At 45.2% G+C, this 23252-nt stretch overlaps 1 protein-coding gene across 6 annotated transcripts in view; it reads right to left on the bottom strand.

Annotated features, from left to right (window-relative positions):
• Positions 1-15997: 15997 nt before the first annotated feature.
• Positions 15998-23252, bottom strand: part of hivep2a (HIVEP zinc finger 2a) — a 234445-nt gene continuing 227190 nt past the window's right edge. For all 6 annotated transcript variants that reach the window (XM_072580305.1, XM_072580308.1, XM_072580304.1 and 3 more), the window contains one exon: positions 15998-18951. In XM_072580305.1, the coding sequence (XP_072436406.1) occupies positions 18301-18951 (651 nt within the window). In that variant the 3' untranslated portion in view covers positions 15998-18300. The remainder of the gene's footprint in view (positions 18952-23252) is intronic.

The following is a 23252-nucleotide window of genomic DNA, read 5'->3' as shown; positions in this document are numbered from 1 at the left end:
AAAGGAATCATTGATGCCATTCTCAGCAGACTCTTCTGACGAAGGCCAGAAGGGAAGATACTCAAGTGGACAGGTAAGGGGCAATAGCATCAAAGAACAAATGGCTTCTTCTCCTGTCACCATGGCAACTGACCTTGAGATCTGGACGGAGGAATCAAATACTGCAAGTGTGCTCCTGATTATCGGATTCTTTATTGTGACCACTTCAATTTTGCGTTTGTTTCCTGTCCCCAGCTGCCCTTGAGAAGGTGGTGGTCAGCTTCTGATCCACTGCAGTCCATTTTTTATATGTTGACCCATAATGTCATTAGGGAGGGAATTCCAGGACTTTGACCCAGCTACACTGAAGGAATGGGGAAATATATCCAAGTCTTGCATGGTGAGTGACTTGGAGGGGAACTTGCAGGGGGTGGCGTTCCCATGGATCTGCTGCCATTGCCCTTCTAGTTGGACGTGGTCATGTTTAAGGATCGTTGGTGAATTTCTGCAGTGCATCATGCAGATGGTACACACTGCTGCTACTGTTGGTGGTGGAGGGAGTGGATATTTGTGGGTGTGGTTGTGGATGTGTTTCCAATCAAGTGGACTGCTTTGTCCTGGATGGTGTCAAACTTCTTGAGTGTTGTTGGAGCTGCACCCGATCAGGCTCGTGGGGAGTATTCCATCACATTCCTAACTTGTTCCTTGTATGCGGTGAACAGGCACTGGGGAGTCAGGAGGTGAGTTACTCACTGCAGGATTCCTAGCCTCTATCTGACTTGCTGGTATAGCCACTGTATTTATATGGTATGTCCAGTTCAATTTCTGGTCAATGGTAACCCCGAAGATATTGATAATGGGGTGTTCAGCGATGGTTAAAAACAATGACTGCAGATGCTGGAAACCAGATTTTGGAGTAGAGTGGTGCTGGAAAAGCACAGCAGCTCAGGCAGCATCTGATGAGCAGGAAAATCAATGTTTCAGGCAAAAGCCCATCAGTGATGGTAATCCCCATTGCATATCAAGGGGCACTGGTTAGATTCTCTTCTGTTGGTGATGATCATTACCTGGCACTTGTGTGGTGCAAATGTTACTTGTCACTTGTCAGTTCAAACCTGGATATTGTCCAGATCTTGTTGCATTTGGACGCAGACTGCTTCAGTGGCTGAGGAGTCGCGAATGGTGCTGAACGTTGTGTAATCATTGGTGAACATTCCACTTCTGACCTCATGATGGAGTGAAAGTCATTGGTGAAGCAGCTGAAGATGGTAGGGCGTCAGACTTGGAGCTTGTCTGGGAGCTGAGATGACTGATCTCCAGCATCCAGAACTACCTTCCCATTGTGCAAGCACACTGCTCGTGCATTATTGCCAGAATGTCGTCAAGGCCTACAGCCTTTGTAATACCCAGTGCCTCCAACTGTCTCTCATTATCATGTAGAGTGAATTGAATTGGCAGGAGACAGGCATCAGAGATGCAGAGGATGCCAGGAGCAGGCCAAGATGGATCTTCCACTCAGCATTTCCAGCTGAAGATTGTTACAAACGCATCAGCCTTGTCTTTTGCACTGATGTGCTAGGCTCTTCCATCATTGAGGATCGAGATATTTGTGGAGCCTCCTCCTCCAGTGAGTTGTTAAATTGTCCACTGCCATTCACGAGTGGACATGGAAGGACTGCAGAGCTTAGATCTGATCCGTTGGTTGCGGGATCACTTAGCTCTGTCTAGCACTGGCTGTTTACACCATTTGGCATGCAAGTAGTCCTGCTTGGTAGCTTCACCAGGTTAACATCTCACCTTCAGGAATGCCTGGTTCTGCTCCTGGCATGCCCTCCTGCATTTTCCATTGAACCAGGGTTGATCTCCTGGCTTGATGGTAATGGTTGAGTGGGGGTTGTGCCAAGCCATGAGGTTGCAGGTTGTGCTGGAGTACAATTCTGCTGCTGTTGATGGCCCACAGTACCTCATGGATGTCCGGTCTTGAGCTGCTAGATCAGTTCGAAGTCTGTCCCATTTAGTACGGTGACAGTGTCATACAATGCGTTGGAGTGTATTCTCAATGTGAAGGCAGGACTTGGTCTCCACAAGGACTGTGCCGTGGTCACTCTTACCGATACTGTCATGGATCTTTCCCCCCTGTTTTTTCCTTCACCACCTGCTGCACACCCAGTCTAGCAGCTATGTCCTTCAGCACCCGACCAGTTTGACCTGTAATGCTGCTGCCGAGCCACTCTTGGTGATGGACATTGAAACCCCCCTCCAGCATACGTGCTGCACCCATGCCACTCTCAGTGCTTCCTCCAAGTATTGTTCGATGTGGTATTCATCAGCCAAGAGTTGAAGGGTGCGGTGCTGGAAAAACACAGCAGTCAGGCAGCATCCAAGGAGCAGGAGAGTCGACGTTCCAGGCATAAATAACTGCCATCGAGAGAGAGACCCAAGACATTAAAACACTTTCTATCAAAAGTACCTTTTCATATGAAATATCTTCATGGTAAACAAAAGATTACCCAGGGAGATCTTCAGCCGAAAGAAGACAGACACCGAAGACGACAGCCATTGTATGTTTTTGAAATTAAGTCAATGTAATTTTAATAAGTGTTTTATTGGAACAGTATATTATTAGAGAGTTGTATGTGGTTAAGAGAAAGGGGAACTTAGAGTTGTGAAGAGTTGCTGTTTAATATTCACTTTTAGAGTTAAAGAATAAATTGATGTTATTTTCTTTAAATAATGGAGTTTGGGAGTTCTCTGTCACTCATATTTCAACAGATTACAAGGCCAGGTGAACTTTTCTGGTTATTCGGTTCAATTAACAGAAGGGTTCACCACCAAGTTGTAACATGGGCAAATTAGCATGGCCAATTCACCTAACTTGCACATCTTTGGTCTATAGGATGAAACCAGAGCACCCGGAGGAAACCCACACTGACACGGGGAGAATGTGCCAATTCCACACAGACAGCCGCCAGAGGCTGGAATCGAACCCAGTTCTCTGGTACTGGGAGGCAGTAGGGCTAACCAATGAGCTGCTGTACCGCCCCGCACTGTATTGATAAGGTTGTGCTCCTAACTGCTGCTGGTGCTAACAGACAGATTTCAGCACGATTGACTATTGCAAAGTGCTCCTCAGCAGTTGCAGAGAATGTGGAAATTGATTGACTCAGACCACCCAATGTGCTAACGATCAAATTAAGTACTGTGAAATGTTGGCTGAGGAATAAATATTGACCCACACATCAAGAAATTCTTCCCAGGGTCTCTTTGAAATAGTGCTTTGGGATTTTCACGTGCACTGAAGAGTTCAGTGAGAAATTGAACATCTCACCTGAAAGACAGTACCTTCTGTGGATGGGCACTGATGCCAGGATATCTTTCCTTAAATATGTGAATCAAAACTCTTCACTGTATTGTAGCTGTGGTCTTTGAAACTTTAATACACCATTCCCTCTGCAATTAAGGCCAATATTTCATGTGCCTTTTCTTTTTCCTACTGGATTTGATGCGAGCTTCTTGCAATGTCCATTGGAGTGAGCATGAGATTCCGAAGGCCCACTCCAACATCTCTGCCATACAGTCTCTGCAACCCTCCACCTCATCTCTACCTCACTCGTCTTGCCCCACCTTCTCAGAGGATAAAGCCCACCAAACCTCTATCTCCAACAAGAACAGAAATCGCTGGAGAAACTCAGCAGGTCTGGCAGCATCTGTGCAGAGAGAAAACAGAGTACGTGTTTCGGGTCCAGTGACCCTACTTCCAAACTTCCATCTCCCTTCAGCTCTGGGGAAGTCACATTCAATACAAAACACTTTCCTCTGCCTATTTTCTCCCTTTGCAGATGCTGTCAGAGTAGGAACAGCACATTGTCTCTGGTCAGACACGCTGACAAGCTCACGCTGTGCAAGGATGTCAGATTTCCTCTACCACCCCCCCACCATTGAGTTACGCATGATACAGTTTCACAGCTGCCTATAGCAAGGCCAGTTTTTAAAACTGAACTCAGCTTCTTTGAGCGTTAGTTTGAATTCACAATGCACTGGACTGAGTGTCCATCTCTCAAGCTTACTCAATCCAATACCTAACCACGAGACCACCAGCCAGTATTTAGATAAACAGCATGGTAATAAACCACTGACTTGAAGCTCCCTCTCAGAGCAGTTAATTCGAAGCACTGTGTACATAATATAGACACACTAGTCAGCCAGCAGGGTGTAACTACAGGGTAAAAATTCAATCACATCATTCAATTCAGTTTATGAATGCAAACAAGCCTACAGAGACTGAATTACGGTCTGAATCCGCTAGCCAGACATTTGTTATTCTTTCTACCATAATGTCAAATATTGGCGGTAGCATAACATTTTCTTGTGGCCAATCCAAGCTGGGTGTGGGACGAGGGAGAGTGGTAGTCTTAGTGCTGTAGGGCTATGGAAAGGGGAATATTGGGACTTGAGCTGGTTTTTCTCCTTGTGACAGGAGCTGCGTAACTCCCTGAGGGTAATTCACTGGTTTCTGAGCTGCCCACCAAAACATGCTCATGGCCTGTCCATAGTTTTTTAAATGGATGAACGAGCTCCTTTTGTTGTATCACTCAAGGAGGATGGGGCTGGTTCAGTACCATTGTCTGCAATTCAGTACAACTCCTGATGAAGGGCTTTTGCCCAACATGTCGACTCTCCTGCTCCTCGGATGCTGCCTGACCTGCTGTGTTTTTCCAGCACCACTCTAATCTTGACACTAATCTGCAGCATCTGCAGTACCCACTTCTGCCTCTGTGCCATTGTGGTCAACTGATGCCAAAGGGGATTGATAAAGTCGCGATAAAGCAGATCTAGACAGGATGCTTCTCCCTGTCAATCTAGAACGAGAGGTTGTGGCATTAGAGTAAAGGGAGGTAGATTTAAAACTGAGATGAGGAGAGGTTACTTCTCTCAAAGGGTCGTGATTCGGTGGAGTACAGTGCACGCTTGAACATTAAGCTACTTAAAGGAGGAAGTAGACGGATTGTTAATTCGTAACGGGTGCAGGGTTATGGGGAACGGGCAGGAAAGTGGAATTGAGATCGAGATGTGATCAGCCACCATCATATTGAATGACACAGCAGGACCGAGGGCCTGAATGGCCTCCTCCTGCTCCTGGTTCTAATGTTATAACTGACTGACTTTCCCTTTCTTTTGGCTGTTAGTATCCTGCAGCTGGTAACTGCAGTGAGCCTGAGTAGATAGGCCGATGTACATTGTGCATGCTGGGAATGTTGTGTGGAGGTGTTTCTGGACAGTGTGCCCAGATTTGCTTGACCCCCCACCTTTGCCCTGAAATCCCACCTCCCACACAGCTGCTAGTGTGTTGTTTCGTGCTGGTCTCACTCAGAGCAAAGAGTAAGATTGGAGTTGAGGCTTCAACAATGAGACACTTAGTCAATTTTGACTCTTCTCACACCAGGCAAGTTAACACTTAGCTGAGGAAACTTGGCAGCCTGGTCTCTACCAGCCCTCACATGTGCTTGGCTGGTGAAATGTTGATGACTTCTCCCCTGGAAGATTTCAGTTCCAAATGGCTGACAGCGGAGCATTCCTGTCGAAATGAGGAAGGAGAAACAACAGAGAAAGTGTTGCAGAAACTCAGCAGGTCTGGCAGCATCTGTAGAGAGAGAGGGAGAGAAACCGAGTTAATATTATGAGTCTGGTGTGACTCTGATGATGTTGAGTTCCATTCCCAACATTCCAAGGCTGGATAGCAACTGTTGTACCAGGTAACAGAAACCCAAACTGGACAAAGCAAGTTCCTCTGCTAATAGCAATTTGACACTTGTGATTTTATTTGCTTATTCTCGCATTGGATGTGAGCATCACTGGCTGGGCCCAGCATTTATTGCCTGTCCCTAGTTGCCCTCACCACCAGGTGGGGGTGAGCTGCCTCCTTGAACCACTACATTCCATGTGCTGTAGGTTGATCCACAATCCCCTTTGGGAGGGAATTCGAGGATTTTGACCCAGTGATGCTGGATGAGTGATACATTTTGGGCAGGATACCTAAGGAATACCGCCTTGGTCTTCTCCAAAATAATACCATAAGATGTTTTAGTATCATCTCAACCAAACACATCACTATGATAGCTCACGCATAGGGGAGAATCGCCACTGGCAGTTCTATCATGGCAACGTCACTGGATGAGTAAACAACAAACCCTGCTTGATGTTTTGGGACAATGTTTTGAATCCTTCCATAACCGATGGTGAAACTTGAATTAATCATTAAAAATCTGGAATTAGAATTTCGCCTCATGCCAACTGCAGGTGTAATACCCACCTGGTTCACCAACGCTCCATGTAGGATGAAATCCATTCCTTCAGACCCACAACAACGGGATTGGCTCTCAGTTGCCCTCTGAAACAGTCCCCAAGAGTCAATCCTTTCAAAGACAATGGGTGATGCACACGTCCCCGTTGAGAATTAAAGGAAAAAAACACTGCCCCAAAGCATGACAGGTTAAGTATGAAAGTTATAAGACTGCATCTCGAACCAATAGCATTCTAGACTTGGAAGCAAAGACTGTTGCATAAAATTAGGACTTTTATCTTTGAGAGTTTTGAGAAGATTTGTAGCTCAGGTTAAGTTTCTGGATGGAGCTTTGCTTGCTGAGCTGGAAGGTTCATTTCCAGACGTTTCATCACCCTACTAGGTAACATCTTCAATGGGCCTCTGGGCGAAGCACCGCTAATGATTTCTGCTTTCTATTTATATGTTTGGGTTTCTTTGGGTTGGTGATGTCATTTCCTGTTCTTTTTCTCAGGGGGTGGTAGATGGAGTCTAACACAATGTGTTTGTCGATAGAGTTTTGGTTGGAATGCCATGATTCTAGGAATTATCGTGCATGACTCTGTTTGGCTTGTCCAAGGATGGATGTGTTGTCCCAGTCGAAGTGGTGTCCTTCCTTATCTATACGTAAGGATACTATTGACAGAGGGTCATGTCATTTTGTGGCTATTTGACGTTCATGTATCCTGGTGGCTAGTTTTCTGCCTGTTTGTCCAATGTAGTGTTTGTTATAGTTTTTGCAAGGTATTTTGTAAATGACATTAGTTTTGCTTGTTGTCTGTATAGGGTCTTTCAAGTTCATTAGCTGCTGTTTTAGTGTGTTGGTGGGTTTGTGGGTTACCATGATGCCAAGGGGTCTGAGTAGTCCGGCAGTCATTTCCGAGATGCTATCCCTCAGAGTGCCACCCGCGAACAGCTGTATTTTCTGCACAAATGCCTAAGGAAACAGGTACTACCTACATGTCTTCAATACAAACCTCCCCTTAACACCCCATTAGCCAAAAGAATAGCAGAGCAAAACGGCCACAGAACATTTAGAGAAATGACTAATGATGCTCACAACAGACTCGTAAATACAACTGGGATATCTTACAACAAAACTCTTTTACTCACTCATGGCAACAGACCATGAATAGACAAACACAGTCCAACAAGCCATAGATATTAGACAGCGACAAACACAGAAAATGAGAAAAACTAGACCTGCAGAAAAAATTAGACAAATTTACACAAAGTAACAATGCTGACAACACAGAAGCATGGATAAAATAATCTTATCTGACCAACCCTTAACAGACACTGAAAAAGCCGTCTTAGTAAGAGGATTAAATTACAAATGCCAGGATGTGGACAAGAAAGATTTATTTGCAGCATTAGAAACAACACTGAAAGACAACCAACTCACAGAAGTAACCCAGCAAACCATCAGACAGGGAGTTGCACCAACATTAAGTAGAAAAAAGGAAGGAAGCACCCTCAATACACAAGAAAGGAAAGCATTGGAAAGACTAAAAAGAAATAAAAACATGTTATCCTACCTGCAGACAAAGGTCGCTTGACAGTCATTCTAAATCGAAGAGACGACATTGAAAAAGCGAGCGCATTACCTACAGATACCAACACTTACCAACAGGTGGCAATAGACCCAACCCCACAACTAGAGAACTGAATCACAGCCCTATTCAAAAACCTTCAGAAATCTGGAGAAATAAATAAGACCGATTTCCAAAAGATGAAACCAGATGCATCCAACACACTACGCTTCTACGGATTATCCAAAATTCACAAACCAGGAGCCCCCCTCAGACCCATAGTCTCACTACCTGGAACACCAACTTACAGATTAGCCAAGGAGATACACCAAAGACTAAAACACTTAGTCGTTGACTCATACCACTCCATCCACTTCACCCCAGAATTCCTAAAGACCATCAAAGTCTAGAAAACTAGCCACCAGGATACATAAACATCAACTAGCCACAAACAATATGACCATCTCTCTATATCCCTACATATAGATGACGAAGGACACCACTTTGACCAGGACAATACATCCATCCTCGGACAAGCCAAACAGAGACATGCACGAGAATTCCTAGAAGCATGGCATTCTAACCGGAACTCTATCAACAAACACATCATGCTGGACCCCATCTACCACCCCCTGAGAAAAACAGGAAATGCTATCACCACAGGAAATGACATCACCAACCCAAAGAAACCCAAACATATAAATAGAAAGCAGAAATCATTAGCGGTGCTTCGCCCAGAGGCCCACTGAAGATGTTACCTAGTAGGGTGACAAAACATCTGGAAGTGACTTTCAGCTCAGCGAGCAAAACCATATCCAGAATATTTATCTTCAGAGTGTAGGAGACTGAGGTGGATCTTACAGACGTGTATAAGATCATGAGAGGCATGGATGGGGTGAATGCACTCGGTGTTTTCCCCAGGAATGGGGAATTGAAGACAAGAGGGCATCAGTTTAAGGCGGGGGAGAAAGTGAGGACTGCAGATGCTGAAGATTGGATTCAAAGAGAGTGGTGCTGGAAAAGCACAGCAGGTCAGGCAGCATCTGAGGAACAGGAGAATCGACGTTTCAAGCATAAGCTCTTCATCAGGAATGAGGGGGTGGCCCAAGGGGGATGAGAGATAAATGGGAGGGGGCCTGGGGCTGGGGGGATGGAGGTTAGAGGGGAAAGAATAAAAGGGAACCTGAGGGGCAACTTTTGTGGATACAGGATGGTAAGCGTATGGAATGTGTTGCCATTGGAAGTGGTTGAGGTGTGTACATTAACAACATTTAAATGGCATTTGGACAAATACATGGATAGGAAAGATTTAGAAGGATATGGGCCAAGTGCAGGGAAATGGAGTTCGTGTGGATGGATGTTTTGGTCGGCATAGACCAGTTTGGTCCAAATGGCCTGTCTCCATGCTGTAGGACTCTATGCCGTTGCCTTAAAGAACCTAATGCCGATGTACCTGTCCAAATGTAGGCATTTAATGAACTGTTGATTGTGAATTGAAAACAAACCCATAACACCATAGCAAGTAATCCCAACTGTCTTTCTTTATGACCTAAAGCTTCATGTACGGGGCACGCTTTCCAAATTTGTGGACAAGTCAAAACCTGCGAGGCTAACACCGAGGTGAGGACTCTGCAACTCTCCAGAGTTTGGATTAGTGGTGCTGGAAGAGCACAGCAGTTCAGGCAGCATCCCAGGAGCAGTAAAATCGACGTTTCGGGCAAAAGCCCTTCATCAGGAATAAAGGCAGAGAGCCTGAAGCGTGGCTCTCCACACCCGAAACGTCGATTTTACTGCTCCTCGGATGCTGCCTGAACTGCTGTGCTCTTCCAGCACCACTAATCCAAAATCTGGTTTCCAGCATCTGCAGTCATTGTTTTTACCTAAGTCTCCAGAGTTGTAAACTTTGAGGAGGACCTCAAAAAGGCATGGACAAGTGTGTGTGGGGAGGAGGGGGGGGGGGGGGGGGGGGGCTGGAAAGTGGGCGTGGATGAAGTTCAATGGAGAATTGTGAGGGGATTAATTTTGGTGAGAGCACGAAAAGATAATATTCAATAAAGGTTCCATTCTAAGGGAGCAGGAGAACAGGAACCGGGGTGTGTGTGAACCTAGGTCATTGAAGGTGGCAGGATTGGTTGTGAGAGCTGTAAATAAAGCATTCTATTATTTATTACGATGTGGATGTACCAATGTTGGACTGGGATGGACAAAGTCAGAAGTCACATGACACTAGTCCAAACAGTTTATTTGAAATTTTAATTAAAACCAAACACCCAGAAAAGCTCGCCTGGCAATCTGCTAAAAGTGTGAATGGTTGAAAGAGAACTCCTAGTTTCTACCATTTCAAGAAAAATAACAATTTATTTTCCTAACTTAACAGTGAGCACTAAACAAAAACTAGTAGCAAATCTAAGCCCCCTTTTTCTTAGCTAATTACTGTCTGACCTCAACTCTATAAAAATGCTGCTCCAATAACACAATTATTAAACATTTAATTAACTTAACCTCAAGTTCACATGGTCTCTTGTGCTGCCTTCCTTCCCATCTTCTGAATCTGTTACTCCCTTTCATCCTTCTGATTCTGCTGTAGTCTTCCTGGGTCTTCTTCCTACTTCTTACTGCTTTGACGGGAAAAGGTACCTTTGATAGACAGTGCCTTTGGAGATTTCTTTGAGAACGAGATGTTCATTTGTTCAGATGGTGGTTGCTGTGAGGATCAATGGGCTGTTGCTCATTTCAAATAAACCTGTTGGACTATAACCTGGCGCCGTGTGACTTTTGACTTTACTATTTGTTAGTAAGGGCTTAGCATACAGGAGCAAGGAGGCAATTATGAGCTTGTACAAGACACTAGTTGGAGCTCAGCTAGAACATCGTGTACAGTGTAAGGCAGCTCTCATCAGGAAGGAGGTGAAGGCTTTGGAGAGAGGGCAGAAGAGGTTTACGACAGTCTTTCAGGGAGGAGGCATTTCATTTGTAAAGACTGACTGGAGATGCTGGGACTGTCAACCTTGGAGACGTGAAGGCTGAAAGGGGATCTGATTGAAGTGTTCAAAATCCACAAAGGTAGATTGGGAGAAACCATTCCCACTTGTAAAAGGTTTGCGAATGGGAGGTTTAAAGTAATTGGCAGAAGGGAAAAAAAAACAATGTGAGGAAATATTTTTTCATGCTGCAAGATGTTCTGGTTTGGAGAGGAAAGCCTTACAATGGGATGAAAGTGGACAATGTGCAACGAGAAGGTGAGGGGAATTGTAATTGGGTGAAGTGCGCATTCAGCCAGCCAGTGCAGACACAATGGTCTTAATGGCCTGTGATTCTATACAGTAAATCAGGTTTTAACGCATTGGTAATCATCAGTTGATATTGGAAATAACCCACTTGACTCCTTGGCAACTCCTGAAGGGTTCTCTTCTCAACCTCAAGATAAAGACGGTGAGTAGAACTATTCTTTTCCTTTATTCTCCAGTGAGTAGCTGCAATAAAAGTTCAGGCTGAAGAAAGCAAGGATTTAAAAAAAAACTTTGTGATAGCTCAGTGGAGAATCTAAGTGAGCAGATCACTGGCACACCAGTTATGTTGGCCATAACTGACCCCCCCACATTCTAATGTGATCTGAGTACCAAATGCAGAGCTGAGATCATTATTGTATCAACACTTCTCTGCAACTCATATATTCACGTGATCTTACCCAAGAGAGTTTGGCAAAGCAGAAAGTTTATTGTCAGATTAAGCAGTAGCTTATGTATGTAAATTTACTTCACAAGAGTTATACAGCACAGAGCAAGCCATTTGGCACATTGCATCTGTGCTATCTGACTCGATGACTTAACTGAACTACCTCACTCTCTAACAGAAGACAGCAGGTTCCATTCAGACAGCTGGCTTTTATCCAACTCCAGAGAAGAGTCACTTCAGATAAACGTTAACTCTGTCCATTTCACAACAGGATCCACTGGCCCCTGAAACACACCCTTGTCTTGTCCCTTTTCCAAAGTGCAATGCTTCCAACCCTTTCTGTTTCTCATTCCCTGATTTCTATTCATTCCTCAGGCATCAGTGTCACTGGGGGATCTATTGTCCCATTTATTAGTTACCCTGATATACAAGTGGTCATTGCAGAGGCAGGCAATCAGACGGGCTGAATAACCTCTTCTATCCAATCAGGTCTGCACTGACTAATTGGCACTAGTCCCACTCTCCCACACTAGATTCATTGCCTTGTATGTTTTGACACTTCAAGTACTCATCCAAGTACTTTTTAAAGGTGTACAAAGTTGAAACTCACACAACACCAGGTTATAGTCCAACAGGTTTAATTTTAAAGGTGGTGAGGTTTCTCACCATCAATACTCTCCCAGCGATTTCCATATTCCCCATCAACCTCTGGGTGAAAAAAGTCTTCCTTCAAATTCCCTCTGAACCTTCTGCCTTTCATCTTATAATTAAGCCCCCTTATTATTATTCCTTTGACTAAGGGAAACAGCTGTTTCCTAAACACCCTGTCTATGTCCCTCATAATCTTATACAATTCATCAGGTACTCTCGCAACCTTCTCTGCTCCAAAGAAAACAACCTGAGCTTTTCCAGCCTCTCCCCAATGCTAAAATGCTCCAACCCAGTCAACATCCTGATGCACGTCCTCACTTCCTTCCTATCATGTAGTGACAAGAACTGCACACAGTATTCCAGCTTTAACCAAAATTCTGTACAGCTCCAATATAACCTCCCTGCTATTTCAATCCATGCCTCAGCTCATATAGGCAAAAATCTTGTGTGCCTTCTTAACTAACCTATTAACCTGTCCTGCCATCTTCAGGGATCTGTGGACAACGCATCTCAAGATCCCTGTTCCTCTAAGCTTCCGAGGATCCTGCCAGTCATTCAACACACCCTTGTCTTGTTCCTTTTCCAAAGTGCAATACTTCACATTTATCAGAGTTAAATTCCATCTGCCACTGGTCTGCCTATCTGACCCATCCATGGTCAATTCAAATCTGGTCTCCAGTATCTGTAGTCTTCACTGTCTCCTGACCCATCCATATGCATCCTCCTGTATCCTAAGACCTTCTCCGTCACTATCAACCACCTTTGTTAGGGTTAGAGTTAAGATTTTGTTTGAAGTCTCATGTCGGAGGCTAAACATCTTTTCCGAAAGGACAATAGCTTCTTTATAATAAATGTATAGTTTTCAAGACTGGCTTTTATTTCCAGATTTATGAATACATTGCATTCAAATTCCACCAGTTAGCATGGCATTTTCTGAATGCATGTCCCCAGAGGATTAGCACCTGGTTTTGTGGATTATTAGGCCAGTGACTTCAATTCCACGCCACTCTCTGTCCCTGGTAAAGCCATAAGGAGTTTGTTTCCAGTCTGACAGCTTATCGGTCACTTCAACTGAATTGAATCATGTATTCAAGAAGGGATGGAAAGGAGCACCATGATTGGCTGGGAATCCCCTATGGCAGGCAAGACGTCTACGCCTGAGCTAATAATGCAAACACTTCTACTGACTAGTTTATACAATTTCTAGGTGTGTTTGAATGGGAATCAAATTGTTGAGTTGCCCTGAAATCCCTGTTAGTAGTGACAACAAAGATGGCCACAGTTCATTATCAGGCCTAGGTTTCAACTTAATGAAGGTGGCTACGATATTAAATTGGACATTGGACCGATAGGAATTACCATCTCTCTGAAGTCTCCATTTTTCACCAGTCTTTACAACCACTTCCCAGTTGTACTATAGACCACATGATCAAGACACAGTACCAAATTGATAAGATGCACGTCTGCATTCCTGAACTCCACCCTCTTTCTCAAAAGAATCACCTGAATCGCTGCAAGACTGAAAATGATTCATTTTATCCAAGTCTGCTAATGTGAAAAAGCCAGGGGTCGTTTTCTGGATTGCCGTCAATAGGAACACTGACTCCATGACACTCCCTGTCAGATCACGTGTATTGTTGGTCAGTTGGCCACCGCAGGGAAATTCATGTCGAAAACACTTAAGTTTTGATATACAAATAAGGATAATGAGGACTTGCCAAATCATGGAATCCCTATAGTTCAGAAGAGATCATTCAGCCCATTGAAATCCATCTTCCAAAGTGTATCCCATTCCCTACCCTACCCCTCTAACCCCACATTTCCCTATGGCTCATCCACCCAACCTGCATATCCCTGAGCATTATGGGACAATTTAGCATGGCCAATTGACCTAAGCTACACATCTTTGGACAAATGATTAAGGGCCTTTGGAAATTGTGGCTCAGGTTGTAAATGGTCTTCTCCATGGGCATCAATGTGCACCGTTTCCAAGACACACCAAGACAGCACTTTAGAAAACCACCCGCCATCTCTACTCCCTACAAGGGCAAGATCAGTCATTTCTTCTGAACACCCCCACCCGCATTCCAGCCTTATTGTCCATCCCAAATTGATCAATGGGTAGTTGAAAATCAACCACGTTGCTGCAAGTCAGGAGTCACATCTCGGCCAGACCAGATAAGGATGGCAGATTTTCTTCCATAAAGGACATCAGTAACAAGATCAACTGTGGCATTAGGCTAGTTTTCAATTCCATTGTTATTTAAATTAAGCTCAGATTTCAGCATTGGCCATGGTGGGACTTGAAGTCCATGCATTAGCCTGTAGTTCTAGATTGCATGCCCAGTGACATTACCACTACACCACTGCCCCTGAATGCCCACAACAGAATACAATATCCAGGCTGAGGCCTAACCGGTGTCCTATGGTTGTTTAACATATCTTCCTTGCTTCTGTACTCTATAGCACTCCATATAATCCTCAGGATCCCATCTGATCTTCAAACAGTCTTCTCAACTGGTCCTGTTGCCTTCAAAGATATACATCCAGAGATTCCCAATTGTCTGGGTCCCTGTAGCCCCCTTTCAAATTGCCTTCTTTAGCTTAGAGTCAAAGAGATGTACAGCATGGAAAGAGACCCTTTCTGCTAACTCCTCCATGCCAACCAGATATCCTAAATCAATCTAATCCCATTTACCAGCACTTGGCCCATATCCCTCTATATCCTTCCTATTCATATACCCATCCAGATGCTGTTTAGATGTTGCAATTGTACCAGCCTCCACCACTTCCTCAACCAGCACATTCTGTACATGTACGACCCTCTGCGTAAAAAGGTTATCCCTCAGATCCCTTTTAAATGTGCCCCCTCTCATCTTAAATCTATGCCCTCTAGTTCTGGAGTCCCTTAACCTGGGGAAAAAGACCTTGGATGTTCACCCTTTCCATGCCCCTCATGATTTTATAAAGCTCTATAAGGTCACCCCTCAGTCTCTGACGCTCCAGGGAAAACAGCCCCAGCCTATTCAGTCTCTTCCTGTAACTCAAACCCTCCAAACCCTGGCAACATCCTTGTAAATCTTTTCTGCACCCTTTCAAGTTTCACAACATCTTTCCTGTAGCAGGGAGACCAGAATTGCACACAATGTTCGAAAAGTGGCCTAACCAATGTCCTGTAAAGCCGCAACATGATATTCCAACTCCTATACTCAATGCACTGACCAATAAAGGCAAGTGTACCACACACCTTCTTCACTATCCTGTCTACCTGGGACTCTGCTTTCAAGGTGCTATGAACCTGCACTCCAAGGTATTTTTGTTTGGCTTAATTTGTTTTTTTTTCTCATTCCTCTCACCAAAATGTATCGCCTCTTGCTGTTCTGCAATAAATTATATCTGCCGCATCATCCCAGCACGTTATCCACCACTCCGTGCCCCCTCGAGATCTCCTACTCTGCTCCACACTCCAACACAGAAAACTCACTGAAGCTCAAAGCAACTCCGGAGGCTGTAAATCAGAAAAAAAATTAGAAATTGCTGGAAAAGCTCAGCAGGTCTGGCAGCATCTGTGGAGAGAAATCAGAGTTAATGTTTCAGGTCGAGTGACCCTCCCTCAGAACCGTTCTGAGGGAGGGTCCTGAACAATGACATGAGCCAAAACTCACGGTCCAAGACACTGCCAGCCAGGACAATAGGATCACCTTGGGTTCCACACTGTAACCCTGCAGAAACCACAATTGAACACAGCAGATAATACCACTGCACATTTTATTTGCACTGAACGTCACATACACACATTTTCCAAAAGGGTTCTACCCCCAACCCTACCACCCCTCTCCCACCCAACCCCATATATATAATATATATATATATTTATATAGAATATCTTGTTTAAAATGACAGGTCTGTGCTTTTTATCACACTTGTTCTTCAAGTCTTTGCTGTACAGTTAAGTGTGAAAACAGGAAATGTGGTGACAGTGTCCGTTTATGAGTAATTACACAAAAGAATTACACAGATAACTCACTTGGAATATACAGTATGTACAGGTTTTTTGGAATGTATTTTCCGTCTCTGCTAAATGTATCAAGCATAGCACACAAAAAATATTCACATGTAAGTTTAAAATATCTTTTTTTTGTTTTAAACCTTCACAAAGGCATAAAAGATGTACACCAGCCAGATACAATTCAATTAATGCTAAACAGTATTATATTTTAAAATTACCAATAAGCACTTCATTTATAATGAATACGACAACAGTCTGGATTAAAAATTTAATTCAAACAAATGATTACATCATATGCATTCTTCGGTTTTCAATCTATTGTCTTTTTAAGTGCATAATCACGGTACGTAATTTTTAAAAAACATTTTTAGATCTATATATATATAAAAAAAAGGAGTGGGCAATACCGTCTGATATCCCGATTTATCAAACTTAAACATGCTCCTGAAGGACTTACAGTTTTAAAAAATAAATTGATTTTATTTGCACAGATTTCTGGCCTGGCTTTTCACAGCTGGGGCGGCACGGTGGCTCAGTGCTGCTGCCTCACAGCGCCAGGGACCCGGGTTCGATTCCAGCCTCGGGTGACTGTCCGTGTGGAGCTTGCACATTCTCCCCGTGTCTGTGAGGAGGTAAGGGTTACCCCTTCCATCTCAGGCTATTCAACTGCGTTGTCTATCTCAGTCATCTTGACAGGGAAGGTCCCGTGAGGGAGCTAGGGTCTGGGAGGGCTGACAACGAGGAGAAAATGAGGACTGCATATGCTGGAGATCAGAGTCAAGAGTGTGGTGCTGGAAAAGCACAGCTGGTCAGGCAGCATTGGAGAAGCAGGACAGTCAAGGTTTTGGGCATAAGCCTATCACCGAGGCCTCTCCTGTCCTCAGATGCTGTCTGACCGGCTGTTCCAGCACTGCACGTTTTGACTCTGGGAGGGCTGAGGGAGGATTTCTCAATGGGATGTGGAGACGCTAGGGCTTTTTAAGGACAGCAGGAGACAATGAAGAGCAGTTGGTGAGCAGACAAGGAAGAAAAGAGGGACAGACAACTGCGGTGGGGGGGGGGGGGGCGGAGAAACGGGGAAAGGGGGAAAAGATCTCTACCTCAAATGTTCGTGCTCTGTCAGGTCTTCCCTCAATTACCTTTTGCTTCTCTCTTCCCTGACAACCCCACAAAACCAGCACCGGCTGCCGGAACTGAAACCAAAGAGGAATTATTCGTAATGGTTTGATCTTTCTGAAGGAGAGGGGGGAGTCACTTCTGATAGCAATGCCCACCCCTCGAAATCTCAGCAGCAAACAATTTACAGCGTTACAAATCTTTGTTCTAACTCCCGCAAAACAGAAAAAAAGACAAATCCCATGCTTCATGTCAGAGGTGCCTACAATTAGAGAGAGGAACAGAACTTCTGCAAGTTATAAAACAAAACAAAAAGTAATAAATATTAGTATCACAGAATCATTGCTGTACATAAGAGTAGTTCAATTGTATAAAAATACATTTTTAGTGCAACCTCACATGATACTTCACCCCATCACCCAAAACCCATAAAAATAAACCGTTTCGGATCATTCACATAATTCAAGACGAAACCCCCCACCCCTCCCACCAAAACAAGTGCTCTGAAAAGAAAACATCACAAATATTAAAGCCATGTACACAAAATTCTAAAATATGTACAATTTTTCCCCTTCCTTTGTAATGCATACAGGAGTTTGAGCAAAAACAAAAGGCACAAAATATCTGCAACACCTTCTTAAAAAAAATAAAATACTTAACGAGGACAACAGAAGGAACTTGCTTTTGGTCGGGGTTTTTCTGTTTCATCTCACGGACAAATAGAAAATATTTTCAAATATTTTACGTGTTCAAAGTCTAGCCCACAGATAGACAAAGGTTGCAGCATGCTCTCCTTCCTTCCCAAACTCTTGCCTTCACTGCGAATCCAGCCGGAGGGTATTTTGTGGCACTGTGCCTGAATTGTTCCCCTCCATTGCCCCACCAGTGGTTTCAGTCAATGTCTCTTGCCCAGGCTTTCTGTCTGACAATCTCTCTCTCACGCTCTGTCTTTCTCTCTCGCTCCTTTCAACGTGAGTACCAGTTACTCCTGGTGGTTGTTTCCAATCACCCAATGGTTTTCAAGGTGGACTTGCTGAAATGCCCCAGGCCCAGCTGCCCGGGGGGCATCCTGCCCTCCCGGCCCTCTCCCCTTCCTCTGCTGGAGATCGAAACTCCTCGCCCTCCTGACCAGGAGGGACTGGGTGCTCACTGTGCCCCCTGCTGGGAGCGAGGGGGCCCTGCAACGTCCGCTGCTCCGCCATCCGACCGCGCACCCCCTCCTCACCGGTACCCCCCAACACCTCAGCCCCGAGGGGATCGGTAGGGCTGGTCGGCCGGGGGGGCGACACAGCCATTGGGGACTCAATCTGCACGTCCTCGGACTTGGAGAAGATGTCCATCTCCTTGATGCTCTCGATGACGCAGTGGGTGGCCTCGTCGATGATGCTTTCCTCCCTCCTCCTGGCCCCCAGGGGGAGCTGAGGCGCCGGCAACGGCCCGGGCAGAGGGGCATCTCCAGAATGGACCATCTGGATGCCTCCAATGGGGATCATCTGGTATGGGGCCCGCACTTGTTGCTGTGAGTGCAATGGAAGGTGGCTGAAGAGGCAGCCCTGAGGCCCATTGGGAAGGATGGCATGGCTTTGGTCTCCTTGGGCAGATTCACACACAGGATATGACGGCCAGGGAACCATTCTGCTGTTGTCCAATGGATTCTGGTGAGATGGTCTCTGCAAATTTTCAAAAGGAAAATTCCAAATGTAAATAGAAAGACAGTTTAAAAGGAACCCAGAGCCCAGTGTAGCCTTTGCTCCCACTCCCATTGGATTCTCCTTCCATGAGATAAATGTCGTGTTTTGAGAGGGTAGGGTATCCCAAACCCCTACTTATCAATTATGCTTCAATAAATGAGTGAGTGAGGGGAGGTGGGAGCACCTGCCATTTTAGGAGGAAGAGGCCTTGGATGGTGGCAAAGGGGGCAAGCAAATCGAAAGTTGAGGGTTATTTGTTGGGAAGGGAAGAGAATAAATAAATAACCTCGATGGGGGTCACACTCCCTCTTTGACAGAATTTTTATCCCTTCCCTCTCGTGCTTTTTTCTCTTCACAATTTCACGGCTGGAAAGAGGGCGTCTTCTTCGAAACAACAACAACAACAACAAATGTCTTATTTTAAAACCCCTTAAAAAAAATCTGGGTGGCACAGTGGCTAGCGCTGCTGCCTCACAGCATCAGGGACCCGGGTTCAATTCCACCCTCAGGGTGGCTGTCTATGTGGAGTTAGCACGTTCTCCCTGCGTCTGTGTGGGTTTGTTCCGGTTTCCTTCCACAGCCCAAAGATGTGCAGGTTAGGGTGATTGACCAATCTAAATTGCATATGATGTGCAGGTTAGGTGCGTTAGTCACGGGAAATACAAGGTTGGGTCTGGGTAGGATGCTTTTTGGAGGGTCAGTGTGGACTTGTTGGGCCGAATGGCCTGTTTCTACACTATATGAATTATATGGAAATCAAGCAATTATGTTGACCAGCTGAGCTAAAGCAGAGATAGGGAAACCATTTGGGGCTGAATGGCCTGTTTGTACTCTGAAGTATAACCAGGTTGGACAGCTGCCAGTGGGGTACCGTAACAACAGGACAATCAAATGGATAACAGAAACCTACAAAAAACAATTAGTGCAAACTTATTAAACCAAAAATAATATTCTCTGGGTGACGCCTTAGCCCAGGCCTTGCAGTTCTCATTGGTCTCTAAATGTGGCAGTGCAGAGCAAGATGCGATTTGGGACTGTACCATACAGAGTAGGTTGAAGTCAGGAGCACAGATGCGTGCCAAGGGATGCCCTATGAGTTTGTGAGGGAGACAGGGATAGGTGGACATGCTGACAGAGTGAGGGGAGTTAGTTGCTAAGGAGAGCAACTGCGAGTAACTCACTTCCTGACTCCTGAAAACCTGTCCACCATCCACAAGTCAGGAGTCTGATGGAATAATCCCCACTTGCCCTGGATGGGTGCAGCCCCAATAATGCTCAAGAAGCTTGATACCACCTCGTCCCCACTTGATTGGCACCACATCCACCAGCGACGCCCACATCCCACAAAATGAATAAATAAAGAAGGCCCCAGCGATTAGCAATGGCAAGTACCTGAAGGGCGAAAGAGTTCTAATTGCAAATAGTAACACAGGTTCACTTGTCACATTGTTTGTCTACGATAATGAGTTAACAATCGCAGGAATTCTGGGAGCAGCCTCAAGAAGCAGCTGGAGAAAATACTATTGTGAATCTTGATGGTCAGCTCACTTTCCTGGTTGAGTTCCCAACTGCAAAGCAGATCCATTGACCAATCTCAAGGGCTCTTGAAGTGAAGGGGTAGTGTCCCTATCTCTGAGCCAGGAGGACCGGGTTCATTGTCTACCTAATGCGGTTGTGTGTCTTAACATCTCCACAACTGACTAATTCGAAAATATCTGCAGCAGCCTCTCTCAGTCGTCATTCCACAATCGGATATCCGACCCCCAGCTGTTGAGAGCGCTGCTTCAGGGTCACATTCACACTCAAGGGAGCTTCCTGTCCCTTCTCCTTGGAGGCTATTCAGCCCATCATGCTCGCTACTAATCCCACATTCCAGCATTTAGTCTGTAGCCCTGGTAGTTACAGCTCTTAAAGGTGCCAGATAACTGTGAGTTTTGAGTTAAGGGCTTCTGCCTGCCTGATATCTTTCAGCCAGTGAATTCCAGATCCCCTTCTCATGCCTGGATGAAAGATGAAATTCTCCTCAACTTATAACCACAATCCTGGAAATTAAGGGCCAGAATTGGACATTCGGCCCTTCGAGTCTGCTCCACCAGTTGGGGAGGTGAGTCTAATTTGGTCATTTAAGAAACGCTTAGACAGGCACATGGAGGTATGGAGGGATAGGGACCAAACACAAGAATATGGGACCATGGATCAGCATGGATCAGTTGGGTTGAAGGGCCTGTTTCTGTGCTGTAGATCTCTATGACTCTATAAGTGCTGGATGCGGGTATAGTTACAACATTTTAAAAGACATTTGTACAAGTCCATGAATAGGAAACATTTGGAGGGATATGTGCCAAGTTTAGTTTGGGAACATGGTCAGCACGGACGGGTTGGACCAAAGGGTCTGTTTCCATGCTGTGTGACTATGACTTTGATCACGGCTAATCTTCTGTTTCAATGCTATTGTTCTTGGCATCTCCCACGCTGCCTTTAATATCGAAAACATCTATCTATCTCCTTCCAGGATATATTCAGTAACCCAGTCTGCGCTAGTAGTAAGTTCCACAGGCTGACTACCCGTCTGGGTGAAAGATGTTTCCTCGTCGCAGTCCCAAATGGTCTATTCCCCACTAATCCTGGTCTGAACTGGTTTTTGACTTGTCTGATTTCTGAGGGAGATAGGGCTCTCATCACATGACCTAGTCCCCTTCATGATTTTACACAGATAAATCTCATCTCAGTCTGCGCTGTTACCGCTCTTCCAACTGTCCCTCAGAGCTACTTTAAATTCTTATTTTTATTCCCATCTTATATAAGTTGATTAACAACCGGTCAATATTGTCACGTTGAAGGTGCTATTACTTTATACAAGCCCCTGGAAAAAGAGAAATAAAACATTTGCAGCATTTAATTATGTGACTTTTATCCGATGAGGAGGGTTTTCATATTCACCATAAGCACAGGCGAGCGGAATTCACTGGTTAGAACATCAGGATAGACTGAGCCCACTGACTCTCTTTCACAATTGAGGGAAATTTGGGAAGGTGACCCAAACACAATGTTGAAAGGGTGCAGGGGTACGGATGTAGAGCAACTGTTTACACTTACAGGTGACACTAGACCTCGGTCAGCTAAGGCAGCCATGAATAAATCCACTGGGGAATACAGGAGAAAGCTTGTATTTACAAATTCTTTGCATTAATACAGCACCACTTCTCAACTATAGGACATCACTTAGTGCAGCATTCCCTTAGCACTGACCCTCCGACAGTGCAGCACTCCCTCAGTACTGACCCTCCGACAGTGCAGCTCACCCTCAGCACTGACCCTCTGACAATGTGGCAGTATCTCAGCACTGACCCTCCAATAGGGCGGTAATCCCTCAGCACTGACCCTCCGACAGTGCGGCACTCCCTCAGCACTGACTCTCCGACAGTGCGGTACTCCCTCAGCACTGACCCTCCGACAGTGCAGCACTCCCTCAGCACTGACCCTCTGACAATGTGGCAGTATCTCAGCAATGACCCTCCGACAGTGCGGTACTCCCTCAGCACTGACCCTCCAACAGTGCGGCACTCCCCTTAGTACTGACCCTCCAACAATGCGGCACTCCCTCAGTATTGACCCTCTGACAGTGCAGTGCTCCCTCAATGCTGACCCTCTGACAGTGCAGCACTCCCTCAATGCTGACCCTCTGACAGTACAGCACTCCCTCAGTACTGACCCTCTGCCAGACCTGGGTGTTATAGCTGATGGATTTTTCGTGCTGACCTCTTGTGCCATAATGGAATTTAAATTTTCCATTTTGAAGTTCCTGCTGAATTAAACTGCATTGCCAGAACTCTCAGCATCATGCCTTGATCACCCATCACACAGTGCTGTGCTCACTAACCAAAGCTGGCTCCCACCACAGCAATGCCTCATAATCTGGAATTCCCCTTTTGCTTTTGAATGTTTTCCTGGCCTTTTCTGCCCTCTGTAATCGCCTCCAACCATACATCCATCCAAAATCTGCACCCCCCCACCTTGCAACTTTACCCTCCTGTGTATGATCGATTTGATTCGATTTCATTCGGAGGCTGTACCCTCAGCTACATGGGCCTTAAGGTGTAGAGTTTCCTCTTCCATCAGGAGAAGATACAGAGATTTGAACATATCCACCAACAGGTTGAAGAACAGCTTCTTCCCTGCTGTTATTAGACTGACGAATGGTCCTCTCTAACTTCATATAATATTGATCATGCCTCATGCCCCTTCTGTGCAGCTGTATGCCTCACTCTGTTTTAGCACCC

The sequence above is a fragment of the Chiloscyllium punctatum genome, chromosome 11 (genome assembly GCF_047496795.1).
Source record: "Chiloscyllium punctatum isolate Juve2018m chromosome 11, sChiPun1.3, whole genome shotgun sequence".
NCBI classification, from domain to species: domain Eukaryota; kingdom Metazoa; phylum Chordata; class Chondrichthyes; order Orectolobiformes; family Hemiscylliidae; genus Chiloscyllium; species Chiloscyllium punctatum.
The sequence above is the reverse complement of the archived record's forward strand: the minus strand, read 5'-3'. Positions and strand labels throughout refer to the sequence as shown.